Below are 21,533 nucleotides of genomic sequence, written 5' to 3' on the forward strand. Positions count from 1 at the left end.
GAGATGGTCTCAAATGATGTTATCAGCCGAGTCAATGACAGGACCATGCGGTGAGTTGTGTCATTGGTGCTGGAGATAGATGAGCTGCCAATCATGATCACTCTGTGTTTCAGTTTGATTCATCAGGAGGAAGTGGGTAAACACAGTGAAAGACCTGAAGGTTAAAAGACGCTTGCTTAGGTTACAGACTGAAATGATCATTTTGGAATAGATATATACAGTAGCATGTGCATGCTTATTTGATGTCAGAAGGAAATTTGCAAAGAAAGATGTTATATTTCCTGAGGTTTTTGGGTGTTTGTTTATGAATTCCCCCGTGCAACATTTACAATAAAAATAACTGGAAGTCATAGTATTTTTACAGTTGCTTTCAATTTATTACGGGTTTGTGGCTATCAAACACATCATTGCACTTTATTAGTCCGGGCTGCTTCTCTGGCTTTCACATTTGTATTGTTTTAATTATAAAGCCATTTGTAGTTTGGCATTCATTTATATTCCAGATGTGGCTCCGCAAGGAAACAACTGCGGTGTTGCCACTATTAGTGTGGTTTATACAACTTTTCTTTGTTTTATTTTCTTTATCATACAGGCTCTGTAATTGTGATACAGTGGAAGGGGGTCCAGTGTTGTTTAGTTACCAACATTCTTAAAAAGATATCTTCTTTTGTGTTGTGCTGAAAAAGAAAGTCATACAGGTTTTAAATAACATGAGGACGGGTATATGACTTGTTCATGCTGAAAAACAAGCAGATTAAGATGCTGGGAACCAGTTTGGGATGCAGCTGTCTCCTGTAGGCATCTTAATTTTCTCAACCAGCAAATTTCCTTTCTCAACCAGCTTCACCGACTAAGGTTTGCGGGAAGTGCAAGCACAAACGTGTGGGAGAAAATTGAGCCAATGGAAAGTACAATCACTTCTAACCATGAACGTAATGCTGTGTCCTGGGAATACTGAGGGAAGAGTGTTCAGTTCATCTGGAGGGCAAGGACAAGTAACAACAAGATGTAATAAGATGAGTGATAGACAACCTGCCCCGGGGGAAAAATATATGTGTTTCCAAATATATGTGAGAAAGTGAATGTGCATTGAGAAGCAGCCCTTCAATGGTCGCAGTCTATAGAAGTGTAGTTTAGAGTCTTTTGAAATAGTGTGGTCATAAGGAATAAGAAACGGAAGGTTGTTTTCTCCAAGCTGCTGCTGTTGGAGAAATAGCAATGTCAGAAGGACTAGATTTGTTTGTACCATGTCCATTCTGTCCTTTCTTGGATGGAAATAGATTGCCTTTGTTTTGTCTTGACTGTCACAGGTCGGTGCTTCTGCCTTTGTTCTATCTATTTGAAGAGAAGACAATTGTGGCATCTAAAATAGCTGAATGTAAACTGAGAAGTGAAACAAAATATTTTTGTACAGTGAAATTACATCAGCTTACTTCTACAATTGAAACACTAAAAACTTTTTTTTAAACAGTTTACTAATTTAGTTTAATTTACACCATGATTCAGAAAGGCCAACATACTGACGGTAGGCTTCCATGGCCTTAGGTCTATTGTTAAAGGGATAGTTCACCCACAAATTAAAATTCTGTCAGCATTTACTCACTCTCTTGTAATTTGTAACCTATATGTCTTTCTTTAAAGAATATTTTGAAGATTATCGGTAATTGAACATCGCTGTTACCCATTGACTTGCATTGGTTTTGTATTTATAAAGTAGAAGTGAATGGGTACTGTCGTTATTTGGTTACAGACATTCTTCAAAATATCTTTTTTTTGTTCTATGGAACAAAGAATGTCAGGCCAGAAAGTATAAAAGTGAATGAAACTAAATAATGACAAAATTGTTATTTAGGGTGAGCTATCCCATTGAAGGGTTAGAAACTGTCTGTAAGCAATGCTTGATGACATCAGAAACAAAATGAGAGTTCTCTATCGAGTGATTCAAGCAGATGTTAATATATTTGTAATGGCAGGATTATATGAATATGTATTCCTGTATTGATTCAGTAGTGATCTAAATGTTTTGTTGGGTCATTGTTTAGTGTCTTTATCAAAATTTGGTGTGGTATCAGCATCTAAGTAATTTTTAATCTTGTTAATTTAGCTTTCTCTGTGCTTGTAGGATTCTCTGTAGGTACAGGACAGCATCACATTCTGTTGCTCTGGGTAAAAAGTTCCAAAATGTCGATATAAGCGCCATGACTCATTGACACAATGTTTTGCTCCATATTCTTCTCCAGCTCCTCTCTACTGTATGTCGTGACCCAATTTATCATGAAGCTCAAATCGCAGGCATGGCCTCAATGAGTAATTATATAAATTCATTTGTTTTTCATTAATAGCTCTTCTTTGATTTTAAAGAGACTGGAAACTACACGTGTGAACAGTCTGCATTTGTTTGTGTGCGTATCTTGTCAGTCATGTGTGAGTTTGTGAGCTGGTTAGTGATGCACGATTGCATAAATGCCTGAATGTGCATTAATCATAGATGTTAATGAGTTTGTTGACTAAAGGTCAGTCTGATGAAACATGTGGCATTCACACTTCTACAATAGAAGATCTAGCCATGTTTCTCTGTAGGCCTACATAGCAATACTGCTGATGTGCTCTGCATCCACAGAGTACACATACACATATCTGCACATTCAGCAACACAAACCCGCTCACCTTCTTCTCGTCATTGCTCTATATTTCTCTCCCTATCTTTCTCTCTCTCCCCCTCTCTCCCTGTGTTGGAAAAACACTGGAAAAGCACAGCAGTTGACAGCTGTATCCTTTTTAGCCAATCAGAGCTCTCTATTGTACTGCCCAGCGTTCAAACTCTGAGAACTCTGTAGAATATCTGCCCCACAACAAGCTGCCCGATCTGTCTCTATCTCTTCTTCTCTCTCTCTCTCTCTCTCTCTCTCTCTCTCTCTCTCTCTCACTCTAGCTAACTTGTTCTCTCTTGAGTTCTCTCTCGTGACAGAAAGCCTATGTACTACATGTGACAGGCAGGCTGCATTACAGACTGCATATTTACACAGGCACAGCCAGGGCAGCCTAGGGGCCTACACCCAACTGAGCCTCTCGTGCTTACTCAGATCCTCACAGAGTGGAAGATCATTCCCTTTATAAGTTGCTATAATAAAGATTCAGATGAAGGTGCAATGGTGATGAAGATAAAGTTATATTTGTAAAGTTTTAAAGTCACTATGAAACCAAAAGGGACTATTCTTGTTTTCTTTTGGAGTATTGCAGTTTCTTGTAAATGATTTATCTGTGCAGGTATTTTTGTAATTCAGCTGAACCCATTATCATTCATCAGTTAGTATTCGTGGAATCTGCATCCTTTTTTAGTTTACTCAGTCAATGAGCTGGTCAAAGTGGAGAGGACAATATCACAATTAAATTCAAAGAAGTACTACAGTTATTTTGTTATTGAGTACACAAAGAACCGTAATAACCCGCTGCCTGCATTTTACTTTTTTTCAGGTAACTGGGACAGGGAACACTTTAAAATCCCCCCACTGCTATAATTGGTTCTCTATACCATGAGCTCTGGCTCCGCCCAGGATGTGGCGGTGGAGAATTTCCTGCGTGACATAGAGAGGCGGGGCCAGTGGCTGCACTGTGCTGTTATTGGCTGTGAAGAGGAGCACCCAAGAGGCGACATGAACCTGTTGTACCGCAAAAGTCGACTGGACTGGAGACACAGAGATCAGGAAAGCAAGAAAAGGTAACAGATGAGCAAAGATGGAAGGATCCTACACTGAATGACTGAAGGAACAGTTCACTCAAAAATGAAAATTCTGTCTTCATTTATTCACCCTTGAGTTGTTCCAAAACTGTATACATTTCTCGATAAACGTAAAAGAAGATGACTACCTTTGTCATGTTTCCTACTATGGTAGTGGTGGCCAAGATCTGTTTGGTTACAAGCATTCTTCCAAATATCTTTCTCTGTGTATATTAGAACCAAGTAATTTAAACAGATTTGGGGAAACTCGAGGGTCAGTAAATGCACTACATTTTTTTAAGAGTTTGTAGGAGATTGAAGGAGAGAAAGAAGAGGTTACACTGATGCTTTACAGGGCTTAAATCAAAGGTAAGCTGAAGAAGGGGACAGGAGTAAACGATTAGTGAAATCCTGGCTGTAGAGAAGGTAAAATGGGTGAAGCAGGGAGGAGGGAAAGAAGGAAGAGAGTAAGATCATAATATTATGAAGGAAAAACGAGTGAGGGAGCGTGATGGATAAATATGACAAAGAATATTAAGAGTAGTCTTATCTCTAAGAAAAGACTTGTGTCTTTTTATGCAAAACGTCCAAATCTTCCTTCTGCCTGAGAGATAAAAAGGCAGAAAAGGAGAGCGAGCTGGATTGTAGCCTGTGTTTTAGGGAAAATCTGCCCCTCTGGTGTCTTAGTACATTAGTAGACCCTTTCATGAAAAGTAGTCACAAACAGCTGGAGGTTTGGTATTTCTGTCTCAGCTAAAATGGTTACACTCCAAACCTCTTTCAGTTCTGTTTTATGGCATGTTTATTTACATTGTCTCAATTAAAAATGTTAATGATGAATTAATCATTTCATTTATATTACTTTATTGCCATTAACAACGTGTGTCTACACGGTCGGTTTTAATGTGCAGTGCAGTCAATTGCATGGAAAGCAATCCAATGGTTTGTTTAAAGTAACATTGTATTAAAGGAGCTGTATGTAATTATGGAAATGTCTTCCGTCCGGGAATGTCTTTTTTTGTTTCGGTTCCTTAATGCGTTTAATTTATACAAAAATGAAATTGCTGTCAATTGACTCACCCCCAGCCCCCAGTCAGGGCTTGTGGTAGTAGGGCCCTAGGCAAGACCTTAAATATGGCCCACTAGTGTCAAAAATTGTCATAACACTTCACTTTGACAAGTGAAAATAAAACACACAAAGAGGACAATTTATATATTTACGTGTAGAAGTGGAACATAGTAAACAAAGCTATTATAGTGCATCAACTGTATATAAACAGATTTAAATAAAGATAAGTTAAGACAGGGAGTAAATTCTATAGAATTTTACCACAGTTTACTATAGTACATTATGATAGTATTTTTATGTGGGTTACATTTAAGAGGATGATGGACATCGTTCTGATTTATTTTAAATTAGTTTACGCATGTTTGGTTACAAGCATTGTAACCAAACATGCGTAAGCTTTGAGGCCCTGGTGGGGCCCCAGTATTGCCTGTTGGACAGGCCGGCACTACCCCAGTACATCCAAGATGTGGGTGACCTTGTTTTTTCAAGATATTTATGAAGATATTTGGTTAAATTAATGAAAGTCAAATGAATAAATGTCCAAACGTTAATACATTCAGCACAAAAGTAGGCTAATCCCTGACCCTTGTGATGTAAACTGGCATCTTATAAATTGAATCAATTGATCTGTGCAAAAACTTCGGGTGAATCCAATCGGATTCATGTGCCCTGAGCACTTAGAAGGGTAGATCATTTGTAGTGCAAGATCTGCACCTAATGCGTGCGCAAACCGACTGCCTGTGTCTGTGGATTATAAGGTTAAACAACAAAACGTATCTTTGACAGACATATCGCTTCATAAGACGTCAAAAAATTACAATTACTTTTATATTGAATAGCAGCATTTTGGACTTTCAGAGATGTGGCGTAGTCAGGACGTGCATTTCTTAAAGCGCACCATTCTTAAAGTCTCTCCACTTATTTTAAATGTTATGGCGGGCCAGGTAAAGATTATTGGCCGGCCGGATCTGGCCTGCGGCCGCCAGTTGACCCCCCTGCACTAGTGTATTTCGACAGCTCGTTCGCCAGTTGGCGACAATCACAGCATATTACAGCAAACAAACAATCTGGGTCTGACATAAGATTACATCCTTTCCAGTACATTTACTTTTGGAAACAGAAAGAATTACTATATTATTTTATAATTTATGAGGAATAATAATACAATTTTATTATGGTTATTTAAACAAGACAGCACTATTGTGAAAAAGGCGGCCATAAACCTTTAAAGACCAGTCAAATTATACAGTCCTTTCCACCAAACATAACAACTATGGCCCGAAAATACGACCTCCTGAGGACGCAACTTCTGAAACGAGAGTGAATTTTTTGCGGGCAGTCCTAACAAAACGTAGGCAGGGACTTTATGAAGTGACAGTTCGCGAATCGGACCACTCATTTCCGTGATTCAGAGTCGACTCCCTTTTTTCCAAGCTAATAAATTGTTATTCATTCACCTTCGGCTTTGCAGACTGCTTACATTCACACACGGCAACATTACACAATGCAAGGAATGTCATTTGCATGATTTCGTAATATGTACTCTTTAAGTGACAGGTGCCTGGCATCTCCTGTAAGCGTGGAGTCTGAGGAGGGGCGGGGAGAAACCCTCGCCAATATTTTGAATTTAGACTGCGATACCAAGCTCAACTGCTAGGTGTACATTTATACAACTCCTTTAAATACAAACACAATCATTTATTTACAATATATATATATATATATATAGTTCATCCTTTCATTCCTGATTTCTCTATTGGGGTTGCAGGGGGTGCTTCAGTGTGTTCCAGCTATCCACGGCAGGTCAAACACCCTAGACGTGTAACCAGCATAAAATATCTAAAACATTCCTTAAATATTAGCAAAAGCGTATATAAAGTTTTTGTGGCCCAAACGTAACTTCTTCTACACATCCACAAATAATACAGTCCCTGTAGATTGTTTTTGAAAGTAAAGTAAATTACATTAGCTAGCAGGTTTAGCAAGTATGTTTAGCCAGCATTATTTTGGGTTACCAGCAGAAGAACCATTAGTGACAGAGCGACAGAGTTACACGACCTATTCACACAGACCGGAAGTTAACTTTGGGCAAGGAGGGTGGGTCTGATGAACCAGTCTAATACTACATGGCTTTAAATACTCATGAGATTCGAGTCCTTGTTTCATTTGGTTTATTTGATAACAAAATAAAAGACCATCGGTTCATTATGTAGATTCAATACCGTAATTTGGCTATAGTTTGATCTAGTTTGTCTTCAGTTTTGTTCTTGAGATGCTTTCTAACTCCTGTACAACACAGGTTTGATCTCTCTCTCTCTCTCTCTCTCTCTCTCTCACTCTCTCTCTCTCTCTCTCTCTCTCTCTCTCTATCTGGATAAAGAGGAAAATGCATTTACATGATTGTCCGTGACACCTGTGCGAATTGACATCAAAGCGCTTTTCATCAGCACCATGTTCTACATTCATGACACATGCAGAACTCACATCCTGAGCTCCAAAAAAGGGGCCTGCTTTTAGCCTCCTTTGTATAAAGCACTCTTACAAGCGCACATACAGATACTCACAGACACGTGCTGTAGCATTACAAATGCACAATATCTTTAAGCAGTTATCTTTACTCTCTTCACCTCTCTCTATCTTCTTTCACTCCTCACAGCCGTAAAGAGATACACAAGAGGTAACTCACCCACGCTCTCCCTCTGTCTGGAGGATCTGTCCATTTCCTCTCTCATCCACCCACTCCTCCATCCTCTTCCCTTCTGCTGCTGAATGCAGATGATTCTCATTCATTCATCTATCTCTTGGTTTTCTTCTTCCTATCTCTTTGTCTTTGTATTTAAGTGAACTAATTAATCCTTTAACTGCTGAAAGTTGTTGAAATTGTATTTTTAACATGGATGTAAACTTAACACTTACAGCCATATAACAGAGTCGTGTTGTGCAACCTGAAGGGACAGTGCAGTAAAAAGTTGAAAGTTTAGTCATCATTTACTCATCCTATGTCGTGACAAACGTATGCCTTACTTTGTGTGTAATGTCGAAGGATTCTACCGATCACTCTTTTCCATGCAGTTACAGTGAATGGAGACAAAAAACTACATTTAAAACATCTAAGACTAGTCAATATTGCTTGTGCACTGTATTCTAGGACATACAATATCTGGGTTGATTAACCTTGAAATATCTAAAAAGGAGATATGGATTTTTCTTGGTTGAAAATTCCTCTTTCAGAGCTGACATGTAGCTTCAGTTTCCGCTGCTTCTATTCTACTGTTTGAAGCGCTGTGTCAGATGAAAGTGAACAACCCAAAATCCACTTCTCACCCGTGGAGTGAGAAGAAGAGTACAGAGAGAACAGAATGTTTGCAGCTTAGACACAAACCTCAAATGACATATGAGTATGTTCCCGCTCATTAGATCTGAGGAAGAACTGGTCATATAGTTGATACACTGTTCTGATGTAGCGTAAAGGAGTCAGGTAGATATAAACCAAATATCCCTGAATAAACATCATGGTTCATAAATGATTTAGATTAGTAATATTTAACTATGGAGTGTGTTGCTGAAGCCGTTTGTCCTTCATGAACTTCAGGGGCAACCTCAGGTTTTTGATCGATGGTATGCAGAACTACCAAAGCATTGATACATTTTTGGATGATTCATTTTTAATGCCAAATAATATAATAATTGCATAGATTTTGTTTATTTAAAATAATCAACATTAAAAACGAAGTTAAGTGTTTCAAAATGACGCTGGTCTAGAGTCAGTTTTTTCAGTCCCCTAAAAGTTAAGGTATAGATTTGAGTAAAACTGATTCTAGACCATTCTACAGAATGCTATATTACCTGCATTTGTATTTATTTGAATGCACGCACAGTTGTATGCACTTATTGAAGTGCTGGTGTAGTCAAAGGTACATTGTGTGCATACTCTTTGTACAAATCTGGGCACCACTGCTAGAATAATGATATAATAACTCAGTCAAGCATTTGTTGAGCTCATACCTGGATGTTACTGTGATGTTTTCATGGTCACTTCATGTTCTATGTGTTTTACTCATAATCCTTTAGTGCATTTGTGCTGCATTATTATGTGACTAGCTCAGCATCTTCTCTGCCCTCTGCCTGACAACAGAGCTACATGAATATCTCTAATGAGAAGGTAATGGAAAGCAAAGTTTTTCTTTTGCTTTCCAGGCTTGTTTTTTTAGAAGAAAATGGGTTGCATGTTAGTCCAGTTTAGAAATTTGACTGACTTTGCAACTACATTTCAACTAACTCTCAATGGAGTGTTACGTTAAGATTAGGGTTAGAGTTGGGGTAAGGAGATTAGGTATTAAAATAAGTTGAGAGACAATATAATAATACTCTACTGACTAGTAGTTGACAAGAATTTACTTATAATTTGTAAAATATCTAAAGTAGACTATGAAAATAAAGCCATGCCGATAAAGGTTTCATTTGCTTTCAACATGAATTATGGTACTGTATACTGTATGTAAAAAAATGTTTTTTACGTTAGCCAAAGAATTTAAAAACAAAACTTACAGTCTCCTCAGTTACTACAAGTGCAATAGTTGCTCAATATAATTTTCCACAGTGTAACACTGTAAAATGGAAAAATACTCTTCTAGCTCCCCTTCATGCCCCCACAAAAAACAGTAACAGTGAATAATTTCTCTTTGTAAGTGTATTGTGTTTTTACTGATGGAAGCCCACTATTTACCACCCACTACTATGCCACACCTGAATTAGCCTGTCTGTGTATTTTTATTTGTGCATATGCCAGTGTGTGCTCTCAAAAATCAGCAAACAATAAACAAATGACAAGCCAGTTGCCGTGGAAACAGAGGGAGTGCATGCTTACAGATAGAGGACAATGAGAAAAGATGAGATGCAGAGCGATGGATAGAGAGAGAGAGAGAGAGAGAGAGCCTGTGGACAAAGTCTTTATTTGTATTGGGGCAGAGAGTGAAAGATCAGCTGAAACAATGTTCGCAGATATGTGATGTCATAGGCACAAGAGATGAAGCGTGGACGTGGAAAAGATTTGTAAAATACTTTCACAAATATAGTGAAACACATCAAAAACTGTGACGTGAGGTGGTCTTCAGTAGAAATAAAGGCTGATAATCGAGTAAAATCATGTTTTACTTTGAATTTGTTGACTGTTTGGTCCTCACAAACAATGAAACAATGTCGGCTCTTATAGCCTAGCGGTTAGAGCACAGACACATAGTGCAACTGCACCTGCTACCCTTGTTCGAATCCTGATGCCATCCATCCCCTTCCCCAAAATCTCCCTACACTTTCCTGTCAACTTTCCTATTTAAAACAGAATGCAAAGGCAAAAAACAAATAAACAATGTCTTCGTGAGGTGAACTCACAAGAATATGTGAGTTCCAAGGGGTCCTGCCAGGATGGAAGAAACTCATTGTATGTGTGTGTGAGTATTTAGGCATTGGTCTGTGTTGGGGGGGTTGTTTTAAGTCAGGAAATGAGCTGAGGAGAATGTAAAGGGGGGCTTTAGAGACAAAAATGAAATTGACTGTGAGCTATTAATAGAGCTTTTTCAGTAGAAATAAGGAGAGAGAGAAGAAATGGTAGATGGCCTACAGCACAATAAGAAACAAATGTATTATTCTAATCCCATAAAGAATCTCTCCACAGAGAAATAATTCATTTCTCTCAATTTCTGATTCCATCTCTCATGCCCAGACCTAACTCTGTCTATCTCTCTTGCAGCTCTAATTATAAAGATGCCTCCTCTGCAACGGTTGGGAAGGTTCGGGATCTGGCGTCATTTCGGCGTCATTTCCGAATGGGATTTATGACGATGCCGGCATCTCAGGACTTGTCGCCCCATTCTTGTGTGGCCGCCATGGCACCACGTTCTCAGTCCTGCCATGCTGTAGGCACTGGTGAGGAGGAAGAGATGGAGAATGGCTATTATCCAGACTCAGACCCCCAAAACCTATCAAATACATCCCGTTGCCCACCTGCTAAGCCTAAACGCCACCCCAACACCCGACTCACCTCCAGCAAGGAGCAGGAACATACTTCCCGTGGGGTCCATGCACCACCAGAGACTCCGCCACCTCCACCTCCTAATCACCCATCAAAACACTCAGAGAAGAGGAATGGTATGTTTTTTGGGGCATGTAGAGGACAAGATTTTTCTAAACTAATGGTGCATTCATATTTGGAAAGTAGACACTAAATTTTGACAAAAAAATTAAGTTATTTCAAATTGAATTCAATTTTGATAGATTACAAGTCAGACGTGTATATTGACCTCAGGAATGTGTCAAAAAGTTAACGCTGTTCAGACATGACTTGTGTTCTCTGTGTGTTGGGTCCATCTTATTTTTTTTTACTTATGTTTCATTATTTTGTTTATTCTGATTTCAGCAATGAAGAAATCCGATTCAGGTGACATGTCAGGCCGGAAAGTTCCTCCCTTAAAGCCCAAACGGAGTCCAAGCACACAGCTGTCCTTTGACCCACCACCCTCTCGAGTCCCGACCACACCCCTTCCTTTCCAGAGCTCTGAGCCCTCTCTACGGCGTGAGGGCGGAAATGATGAGCCGGTTTACATAGAGATGGTGGGCCAGGTTTTTACCAGAGAAACTCACAGTGCCCCCACTCCTCATCCCCTGACACCCTCTGCCACCACGCCCGATTCTGACTCAGACCAAGGAGAAGCTATTTATGAAGAGATGAAGTACCCCCTACCAGACGACGCAGCTCGAGAAGCCCATCGGCGCTTGCCGCTCAAACACGAGCGAATCAAATCATCCAAAGCATACCACGCCTCAATCATCTCCTCCTCATCTTCCTCAACCTCCTCCTCTCTCCCGCGTCCCTCATCCTCCTCTCCGTCCTGCGCTTCCTCCTCCAAGTCTAAAGCCACCGTCTCCATCTCCCACTCCTCACCTCTTCCCTCATCCTGCTCTTCTGCCTCCTCCACTCCCGTACCTCAACCGCTCTCGTCCTCACCGCACCCTCCTCGTGCCCCAACGCCCTTCCTGTTGCCAGGAGCCAAGCAGGAACATGAGCCCAGCACCAGTAAGATCCCGGCACCCTTTCCTAACCTGCTTCAACACAAGCCCCCGCTCCTGGCTTTTCCCCAGCCAGCAGCTGCCTCCAGTGGGGTGGGGGCTCAGCATAAGACCAGCTCGGCCAAGATCAGCGTGCAGTCAGCCTCCAGCCTGCCTGTGTCTACCAGCACCTCCTCCAGCATGAGCTCCACCAGCAATTCCAAAGATTCCTCTGGAGTCGAGAAGGAACGAGAGAAGGAGAGGAAAGATGGGCAGCTGGGACCAGCACCGGGACTTAGAGCCCGTAGTCATTCCACTCCCCTCCCTCCATCATCCAAATCCTCCTCTCCATATTCCCACCACCACCACCATCATCATCATCACCCACACCACAGGCCCTCCCACTATCACCATTACCGAAAACCTGAGAAAGAGAGCTTGAGCAAAGGGTCAGGGCAGTGTTCGTCACAGTCCTCCACCCAGACACAAACACAGCCTAAGGAGGGGAAGTCGGTCAGCTTCCTGCTCAAGTCTGAGAAACCTGAGAGAGATCGAGATAAAGACAGAGATCGGGATCGGGAGAGAGATTCGAGCACACCGTCATCCAGTCACAGTGATACCGTCATCTCGAACACCTATGCGCACACTTCTCAAACCGGTACAAGCACCACGCCGACCCCGAGTCTAACGTCATCGTCAACAGCAGCCACCACACCTTCCTCTTCTTCAACACAGCGTCCACCGTCACGATCACATTTGCACCGTTCGCCGTCACGCTCACATATGCACCGCTCACACACCCCTCACTTGTCTCACGGCCTGCCTGCCTACAAACCTCCTCCCTCCGACAGTCCGCTGCTCTGGACCTATCCCTCCGTCGGTTTTCGCCGGCCACCTGCCTATGACAGCCTGCGCGGAGGCTCCCTGTTGCCGTCCTTGCATGTGGACCCTAAAACTGGATCTGCGACCCATGCATTTCAGGCAAAGACTGGGTTCATTCCATGGGAGAGTGCAGCTGGCCTGGGACTCACCGATGAACAGGCTTACTGGCCCATGCATAGAAAATTGTCATTCAGTCATGGGAGTCGAGAAACGGAGAGTGAGTGAAGAGAGAATTGTGTTTATTACTGGGGTTATGTTCATTAAATGTACAGTCGTGGAAAAAGTTGAGAGATCATTAAAAATGTTCATATAATCAAAATTTTTCCAACAAAATCAAACCTTAGCAGTGACATAAAGTCACCCAACAGAAGTTATCACATAAAAAGATTTGCTTTGAACTTTTCCTAAACACATGTACAAATGTCACTGATGTATAACTTAAAAGTGAATATTTACTTGTTTTTTTGCAGTATTTGAGGTTTCTGCAGTTTTTCATTTCCTCAAATAAATGCAGGTAGAAACAATATTCTTAATAGTGAAATTGGTAGTAGTTCACAACTAATTATAATTTTACCTATAAATAGTTATTTCAGAAAAACTGAAAATAATTTTGACATGGTCTCTTAAGTTTTTCTGCAGCTGTATATTTGCATTGCTATAGTGACAAACAGATCAATCTGAGAAATGAAAAATACTTTAATTTATTTAATTACTTTTATATCTAAAATGTCATGTCATGAATATTATACGTCGCTTTTTGTTTTGCTGATCTGTCTCCATTTCTTGCTATGTTGCACACACTTACAGCATTTGCATTTTTCTGTCTTGTTTTGTTGCTCTATAGAGGAAGATGGAAATGTGTGGAATGGCAGTGCAGATGCTCTGTTGAGGAGAGAGAGGGATGATATTGGAATATCTATGCGGGGCGGAGGACACTCTGGTATTCCTGTGCGGGCAACAGGGAGACACAGTGAAAGTTTGGCTGGGGCGGACGGACCCCCAGGTTTGAGAGGACTGATACGGGCTGGACTGCCTTTACCCTGCCAAACCTTCCCAGCATGCCGCAACGGAGGTGAGATCCAACTGAACTGACACTAGTGCAAGTTTCTCTTGGCCTCTGTCGTGACCTTACTAGTCCAAAATCTGGATAAAGATCAAGAGTGTAGGATAAAAGATCAAAAAAAAATTTATAGAAATAATTAAAAATAAACTATAGTATTTGAATACAGTCAGTGTTGTTGAAAACCAGTCCACTGAAACAATAAATGAAGGATATACTTGCTACAGTATACAGTACGCTTGTATTACATTTCTCTTACAACACAGTATTGGAACTTGCTAACAGGTAAGCAGGCTGTCACTTTATAAATCACCCCATAAATCTCCAGCTATTTAAGAATGAATAATCATATTGCATTATACATTCAGTATTCCAAGGCACATCATGCATTTTATTCTTATACCACCCACAGTCAAACTAAACCCGGTCCTATACGGGCATATACGGTATTGTGTTGTGTCATATATATTCTGTTCATGTTGTTAAAGTTTTTTTTGCCCTTTTAACATGCACAAGTAGTACGTATAGGATTTTTTAGCAAAGCTCGGGAGTCGAGAGTTAAAAGAAAAGAAATAAAATAAGTAATAATAATAAAAAGAAAGATCAGTGTGTGAACATGCATCCTTTTTGTTTAAATTAGGTTCATTCTAAAATGCACTGGATTCCGAAATATCAGTGGTGTTTGCCTGATGAAATTACCATTTCTCTCTTACCATGCACGAAAAGCTGATGGTAAACAGATTTTAAGATGTTGTTTGTGTACCATGGCAGTAGTAATGCATCAAACGAAAATCAATGATGGAAAAGAATGTTATAAGCAAGCAGATATGTAAATGGATAGTGTAGCTGAGCATTTTAAAGAACTGGTTTATTTCCCTGGATGGCAGTGATGGAGTAATGCTGAATGGCAGATTGTGGTACTCAGCTACATTTCCCACAACCTTGTGTATTGGGTGCTACAACCACATAGACAACACATGCAAATCAATGAGTGACTTGCACAGTTAAACCATGTTCATTATTCATACTATCCAGCAAGATGATAATGGAATTGGTTAATGCTATGAATGTTTACGATAACTAGACATTAAATTGATGTTAGCTTTAGGCTTGACGACTTTCTTGAAATTAACAGTGTTTTTAACCTTTTATAGAGTTGGGTCGCCTTGGCAGGTCATCCTCCACATCAGGAGTGAGGCAAGTGGGGGGTGACGTTCAAAGACAGAGCAGCCTGCCAGCCAGAGAAGTACTTAACCAGGTATCTCACTTTTAAATTGGGACTAACTCGGGATAGACACATACTCAGGGAATCATTCTTGCAGTGTTATTGTTATCTAAGTAAGCAAGTACTGTAATATGTAAATTATCAGTAAGACCTCCTGGTACAGTGTTAAAATAAGCTTTGGCCTATCAACAGTATTATTAAAACAATCGATATATTATGTAATGTAAATGTATATTCTGTTATTTGCTTAGCTTCATCCTGTTCCAAACTTATGTTACTTTTCTCAGATGAGATGATTTATACACTATAGTCATATAATTTTGATGGTTTAGATTAGTGATTACCTAACTTTTTAATTCCAGGAAATATGCAACCACGCCTGTGAAAAAAAATTAAAGTCACTTTTATTTTGTAAATTTGTTTTCTACACAGTCACCCTATATTAAGTTAAGATCACTCTCTGAAAATATAGCCTTGATATTTTTTATTTTGACTGAGTAATGCCATGTCAAAGATTGAAACATAGTGAAATGAATGGTGCAAACTTTAATGCTCCTAATCTCATAATTAGATTATAAAACATCCAGAGTCACATATGGGGAAAAAAACAAATGTATTATCTCTTAGTGGAGTATAGTATTTATTTTTCTTGTCATTACATAAATTAAATTTAAGATTAATTGCAATACCATAATACCTAACAGTAAGATATCAAAACCATTGTCAGTACTATGGATGCTGTTGCAATGACCTTTAAATCACCTCACACACCAGCCTGACGAGTCAAGTACTGTTAAGCTTTTTAGCTCCAATTTTCAGTAAATGCCTTGAAATGATATAGGCTGTTCTTCAGTCTGGATACTCCAGTAATTAATTGGATTCAGTAGAACTGGTTAACATGCGCAAGTGTAATTGACACCGAGCTTTGACAGTTACGGCAGGTGATCTGTAACTAATTTCATTTCCGTTTTGTACCCCTGTGGCTGCTGTTCCAGACAGTCATTAGGTAAATCTCTTACCCCATTGAGTCACCAGCATCTCCACCCAAACAAGTCTGTAACTCAGCACTGCGCTCCGCTGCAGGGTCAACGGGTGCAGAGGAAAAGGGGGATGATGAATACAAAAAGAGAGAGAGAGCCAGACAAATGCAGCAGGGGAAAGACAGACAAAGAGAGAGAGGCAGAGAAATGCAGCATAGAATAGAAAACAGAGGGTGACAGAATAAAAGCGAAGCGACAGATGCAGCAGATGGGCGGAGAAAACAGTTGCGGCAGTGCAACAAAATGTTTTTTGAATTTCTATTTTCTGTCAGTCCAGAAAGCAGGCAGAAAGACAGTCGGGAAATGATCAAACCCGATGCAGTTGCTGGTGTCTCTCTGCCACCGGTCTGTGACAGGCTTTGATTGTGGCATCATAGTGTCTGTCTCAGTTTTGATAGAGCCATTTTGAGAGTTTTAAACATTGAATATGTTGGAGAGCACCAGGCAGACTGCAAACACGTGCGTGCGGTAGATTCATGTTTTGGGTGTAAATTGATGGGGATATTCCTGTTTGTGGAACTCTAGTGGTGTGTGGGTTGTGTTATATACTCCAGGAGAGACTGGCGTGAAACTGGCAACATGCGAGCAAGAATCTTTCGTTTTCAATTTACGTTGCCGTATGTTAGGCGCTGAGCAGCAGCCTCTATTCTTTTCCCCTGGTGTGCTGTTGTCTCTTGGCAAAAGTTCACATGCTGACGCAGTCGATACGTGTGTGTGTGTGTGTCGCACAGAGATTGACTCTGTGAGCTGATTTGACCTTCTCTTTCAGAGTAGGAGTGTGGAATGATGCTGTGAGTTGGCGCTATGCCGCTATCTGGTGGTGCTGTTTGATATAGCATAGAGCACACACCCAGTCCAGCTCCGAAAGTAAATGAAAGCAAAAATCACCTGTGGCAAGTGAACTTGCTGGTTGGTCAGTCAGTATTAAGGAAGTGTATTACCTGGTTTTGTAAGACGTTTTATTAAGAATTGTATAAGAAGAAAAGAAGTTTGAAATGTACTTAGGGATTAGTTCACCCAAATTTTAGGTTAAGTTAAGGAGCCCCAATATTGATCCAGGGGGACCACAGATTATAAGTCTTTATTTGGGGGGCCACAAAGCGATGCACTTTACACAAAGAGGACCTTACAACAAAAAGTTTGAGAATCACCGCTTTAGGGTACGATTATGTACCCAAAAATGTCCAACATGTTATACCTGTAGAGGTACGAACAGAAACCTTTATGGGTACCACCCCAGTGATGGTAAAAGGTAAAAGGTAAAATGTTATACTTTTTCCTGAAGGTGTAGTGAGGAGATCAAAGCCGCGGTGAAATAGAAAATAGCTATGAGAAATGCCGTCCCCCTGTAAAACTTACATTTGATCAAGAAAAATGTGTTTGAGAGTTTTTCTAAAAGTTTTTCTGTCGTTCTTATTCTCTAAATCTCCCCAGTTTCACGCACTCTCGCAGTTAAAGTCACCCTGCAGTCCATCACTGAGCCGGCAGCAGCAGTATCAGCAGCAGGTCCAGCTCCAGTTCCAGCAGCTGGCTCAGCTTGCTGCCCAGGCCCAGGTACCCATCAGCACGGGGACCACCCCGTCCCAGCGTGACGGCAAGCTCCTGGAGGTGATCGAAAGGAAACGCTGCCTATGTAAGGAGATTAAAGCTCATCGCAGGCCAGATAAGAGCTTATGTAAGCAGGACAGCATGCCTATTTTACCCAGCTGGCGGAGGACACCAGAACCACGAAAGACTGGAACGCCGCCCTGCCAGAGGCCACAGGCTGTGGTTTGGGACACGGCCATCTGACCAGTAGAAGGAGATAATGGGAGGCAGAGAGTAAGAAAAAAATGACTTGAGAGATGTGTTTTTTCTTTTTGTAAAAAGATATGGATTTTTTGGAAATGAGAAAAGTGGCCTTTGAATGAAGAGATTTAAAAACACTGGAAAGCAAAATGGAGAATTAAGATTGTATAGTACAGACGTTCTGCTGAAAAAATAGCATGATTTAGATTCAGTCTCTCTGTAGAAGCCGGAGAGAAGTTCTTCACTCAGTGTTCACGTGCCATATAACTGCAGCAGCCCTGATCCACCGATTCACACACACTCCAAAAAAAAACCCTAGAGAGCCACCTCAGTTCGAACCCTCTCAGATCTGCTGCAAATATAACCTGTGCTGCTGAGTTTACAACCTTTTTCAAACACACTGGAAACCGTTGGAGTGCAATGCTGTTTGTACTCTGATAAATATAAAGGATAAGTGGGGAGAATTTACGTTCTTTTCTTCTACAGAATAAAAAATGATCAAAATTTAAGTTGTGTATAAAATGAAGAGACACTGAAATAACTTAGTGGGATTGTCTTCATATAAACTGTTTGTGACTTTTTACTGACCAGATTTACTCAATTATGCTGCTGTTTCCTGGGCATCTACTGGACTGATGTTTTTTTTACATTCCAGAAGAGTGACAGTGTGTGTGTGTGTGTGTGTGTGTGTGTGTGTGTGTGTGTGTGGGTGTGGGTGTGTGTTTGTGTGTCATGGTGAATTTGGAAAACGTTGCGTTAGAGGTGTGTAAAATTGGACATAGATTGCAGGGGAAGTGACGCAAAAGGGGACAAAATAGCAGCGCAAGGTAGAAGGTTGATGAAGTTCAAGTTACAGAATATCAAAATATAAACAGGTGTACACTCTTGCCTACATATTCCAAACCAGTTATGGATGATGAAGGGCTGTTTTAGTTTGTATAAAAGTGGTCATTTCGATCCATTTGTCTAATTACTGCCTATTGAGTGCCAATTTGAAGAGTGCTGTGCCATGTGAGTCTCCATATCTGAGAAATCGAAGAAAGCAGTCGAGTTTGTGACTTTTGTAGCAAATTGTTCAGACAGAAGACTGATCTCGATATTAATCCCAGTCCATCATACTCCAACAAAATCATGGAGATGGATAACCAATAACATCTAGATTTGCATTATTTAAAAAATGTTGTAATATTCACAGAAAACATGATTTACAAATGTGCCATTCATGAGGTCAAGAGGAATAGCTTTATTGAAAAGAATGTATGGACCAGTGTATAGAGTGCATTAACACGTGTCATTGTATTCAGCATATTTATATTAGTTTACATTCATTCTGGGTTGTCACGCAACTCTACCAATTTCAATCCATTTGGAAATGTAGTCTCGAGCTGGAGTGGATTTTTGGTTAACAGTGAAGATCACCACAAATATGAACAGTCTTTGTCAATCACATCACACTTGATAGAGTGAAGCTTGTCATCATTTTTCTTAGGGGAAAAAGAAAAATTATTTCTTTTTCCATCAAATTTCACCTTGCATACATACACATGCATATATACAGTACACTTCAAGTGCCCTGCTGGAATGAGAACATGCAGCAGTGCTCCTCAAACAAATGCTGGAACCTGTACGCACAAAATAAATCAACTCACATGCTCCCAAGGTCAAACAACGACGAGAAAAAAAGTTCACAAGTGTTAAAAGTTGTAAAATAGACATGTACAACTGTATTGATTATGTAGCAATTATTTCCACTTTCATACTTGTAATCAATAACTATATTGTAGCATATAATGTATAAAAGTACAAGGTGTTTAACTGTTTTATAAAGAAATTTAGTAGTTTTATCTGTGGCTACCTGTCTACACTGTACTGAAAGGACCGCTAATAGGTGAGCCTTCTCTACTAAAGGCAAAGTCTCAAACCAACACCATCCTTTTTTCTGGCTAGTGTCATGCAAGTCCCTTTAAGCAACTTTTTAAGTCCGATTGCGTTCATACCCTCACAAACACACTCTTGTGTCTCTGTACAGATACACCCAGCTGGAATAACATTTGGTTCTTTTTTAAGTACTTATGCTGCTATATTACTACCGTTGCTTACATATCCCTCACTTCTGTTATTCAATTTCTTGATCTTTTAGGGTACTTTATTTATTTATTTTTAGAATGGAGTTCCAAGGAGTGGATCCTTCTGTAACTGTTGGCAATTGAATGTTTCTCAGTTGTTGTGGTGGTTGTATTTAACCGTTGTTGTTATTTTTTGACTAGTTATCAGCACCAACCTGTACAGTTGTCACCCTGGCAACACTACTGAGAAATGTGAAGGCAACTCTTCAATGATGGGTTCGACATGTTACCATAATACCAAGGTTTCATGGCAACACTGCACCACCCAGAGGGCCATTTTAAATACAGTCTTTATCAAACAGAATGAAGGACCACCATAGTAGAGGAGGGCTGGTGCAATGCATGCTGGGAGTTCTCAAAGAATTCCCTTAAACATTCAGTAAGGGTTTGGAATGCGTCCCAGTCTAAATTGTGCCCAGTTTGTACTTCAGATATAATAAATAATCATCTAGTGGCAATTTATTAAGATGAAAAGGGTATCTTAAGTATTATTGGGTAAACTAGTTTACAGAAACTGTCGGCTTTGCGTGTCTACATAAACGGTGGCCATATTATGAGTGCCATAATATATTGGTATGGTAAGATACGGTGTACCTTGGAAATCACTGTAGTGCTATATTTGCATTGATATCGTCATGAAATAAATTTTATATGATGAACAGAACATCACGTGTGCGAGTTTGAGTGTGTGTGAGAGAGAGAATGTGAAAGTGATTGTGTTGCAATTCACATAGATGTAAATGTTGTGTTCCTACGGTAGACCTATGGGATAACAGTCTTATTTATTCACATTGTCACTATTCTGACTTTCTGGGGTTTCTTTTTTCACATACATTAGACTAGGTGCTGTGTAAACGATCTATTTGTCAGTCACACTATGTAGATATTGTCTAAGAGAAAGTTCGCCCAAAACTGAAAATTGTGTTTTCATTTACTCAAACCTTCATGACTTTCTTTCATCTGCAGAAGCTCAAAGAAGATACTTCCAAGAATGGTCAAGGTCATTTTTATTTGTATAGCACCTTTAACAAATAGTGATATGCTCCCACTTGCATTAAAAAACGGGCTGCAGCATTTTGAATGAGTTGTAAAAGTGAAAGGGAAAACTGGTTGACACCAGCATACAGAGTATTACAATAATCAAGCCTTGTAGAAATGAAGGCATGAATAACTGTCTCTAAATCTCCAAAAAATAGCACTCACAACGAGTTTATTTGCTTGTTGAATTTTAACTCTGAATCGAAAACAACACCCAAGTTCTTTACATGAGTACGGATATTTGCTTGCAAGGGTCCTGGACTAGAGGACAGGGCGTTGACCAAATGAGGGGAGCCAAATAAAATGACTTCAGTCTTGTTCTCGTTTAACTGAAGAAAATGATCACCCATCCAGCGAAGAATGTTGGTGACCAAACAATGGCCGCACTCATTCACTTCTATTGTATGGACACAAAACCAATGCAAGTAAATTTGTACTGCCGTTGTTTGGTTACCAACATTCTTCAAAATATCTTATTTTGTGTTCTGCAGAAGAAAGAAAGTCATAAATATTTCAAATGACCAGAGGGTGAGTAAATTGTAATAG

General features: G+C 40.0%; 1 protein-coding gene across 1 annotated transcript; it reads left to right on the forward strand.

Annotated features, from left to right (window-relative positions):
• Positions 1 to 3,533: 3,533 nt before the first annotated feature.
• nyap1 (neuronal tyrosine phosphorylated phosphoinositide-3-kinase adaptor 1) lies at positions 3,534 to 20,605 on the forward strand (the record flags this gene model as incomplete). The annotated part of the gene is made up of 6 exons (XM_079451362.1): positions 3,534 to 3,718; positions 10,534 to 10,931; positions 11,200 to 12,927; positions 13,555 to 13,782; positions 14,925 to 15,028; positions 17,470 to 20,605. The coding sequence occupies 6 exons, from the start codon at positions 3,534 to 3,536 to the stop codon at positions 17,824 to 17,826; spliced, it is 3,000 nt and encodes a 999-aa protein (XP_079307488.1). The 3' UTR covers positions 17,827 to 20,605.
• Between the last annotated feature and the right edge of the window lie 928 nt (positions 20,606 to 21,533).

This window comes from Barbatula barbatula (assembly GCF_947034865.1).
Source record: "Barbatula barbatula genome assembly, chromosome: 2".
Lineage (NCBI taxonomy): Eukaryota > Metazoa > Chordata > Actinopteri > Cypriniformes > Nemacheilidae > Barbatula > Barbatula barbatula.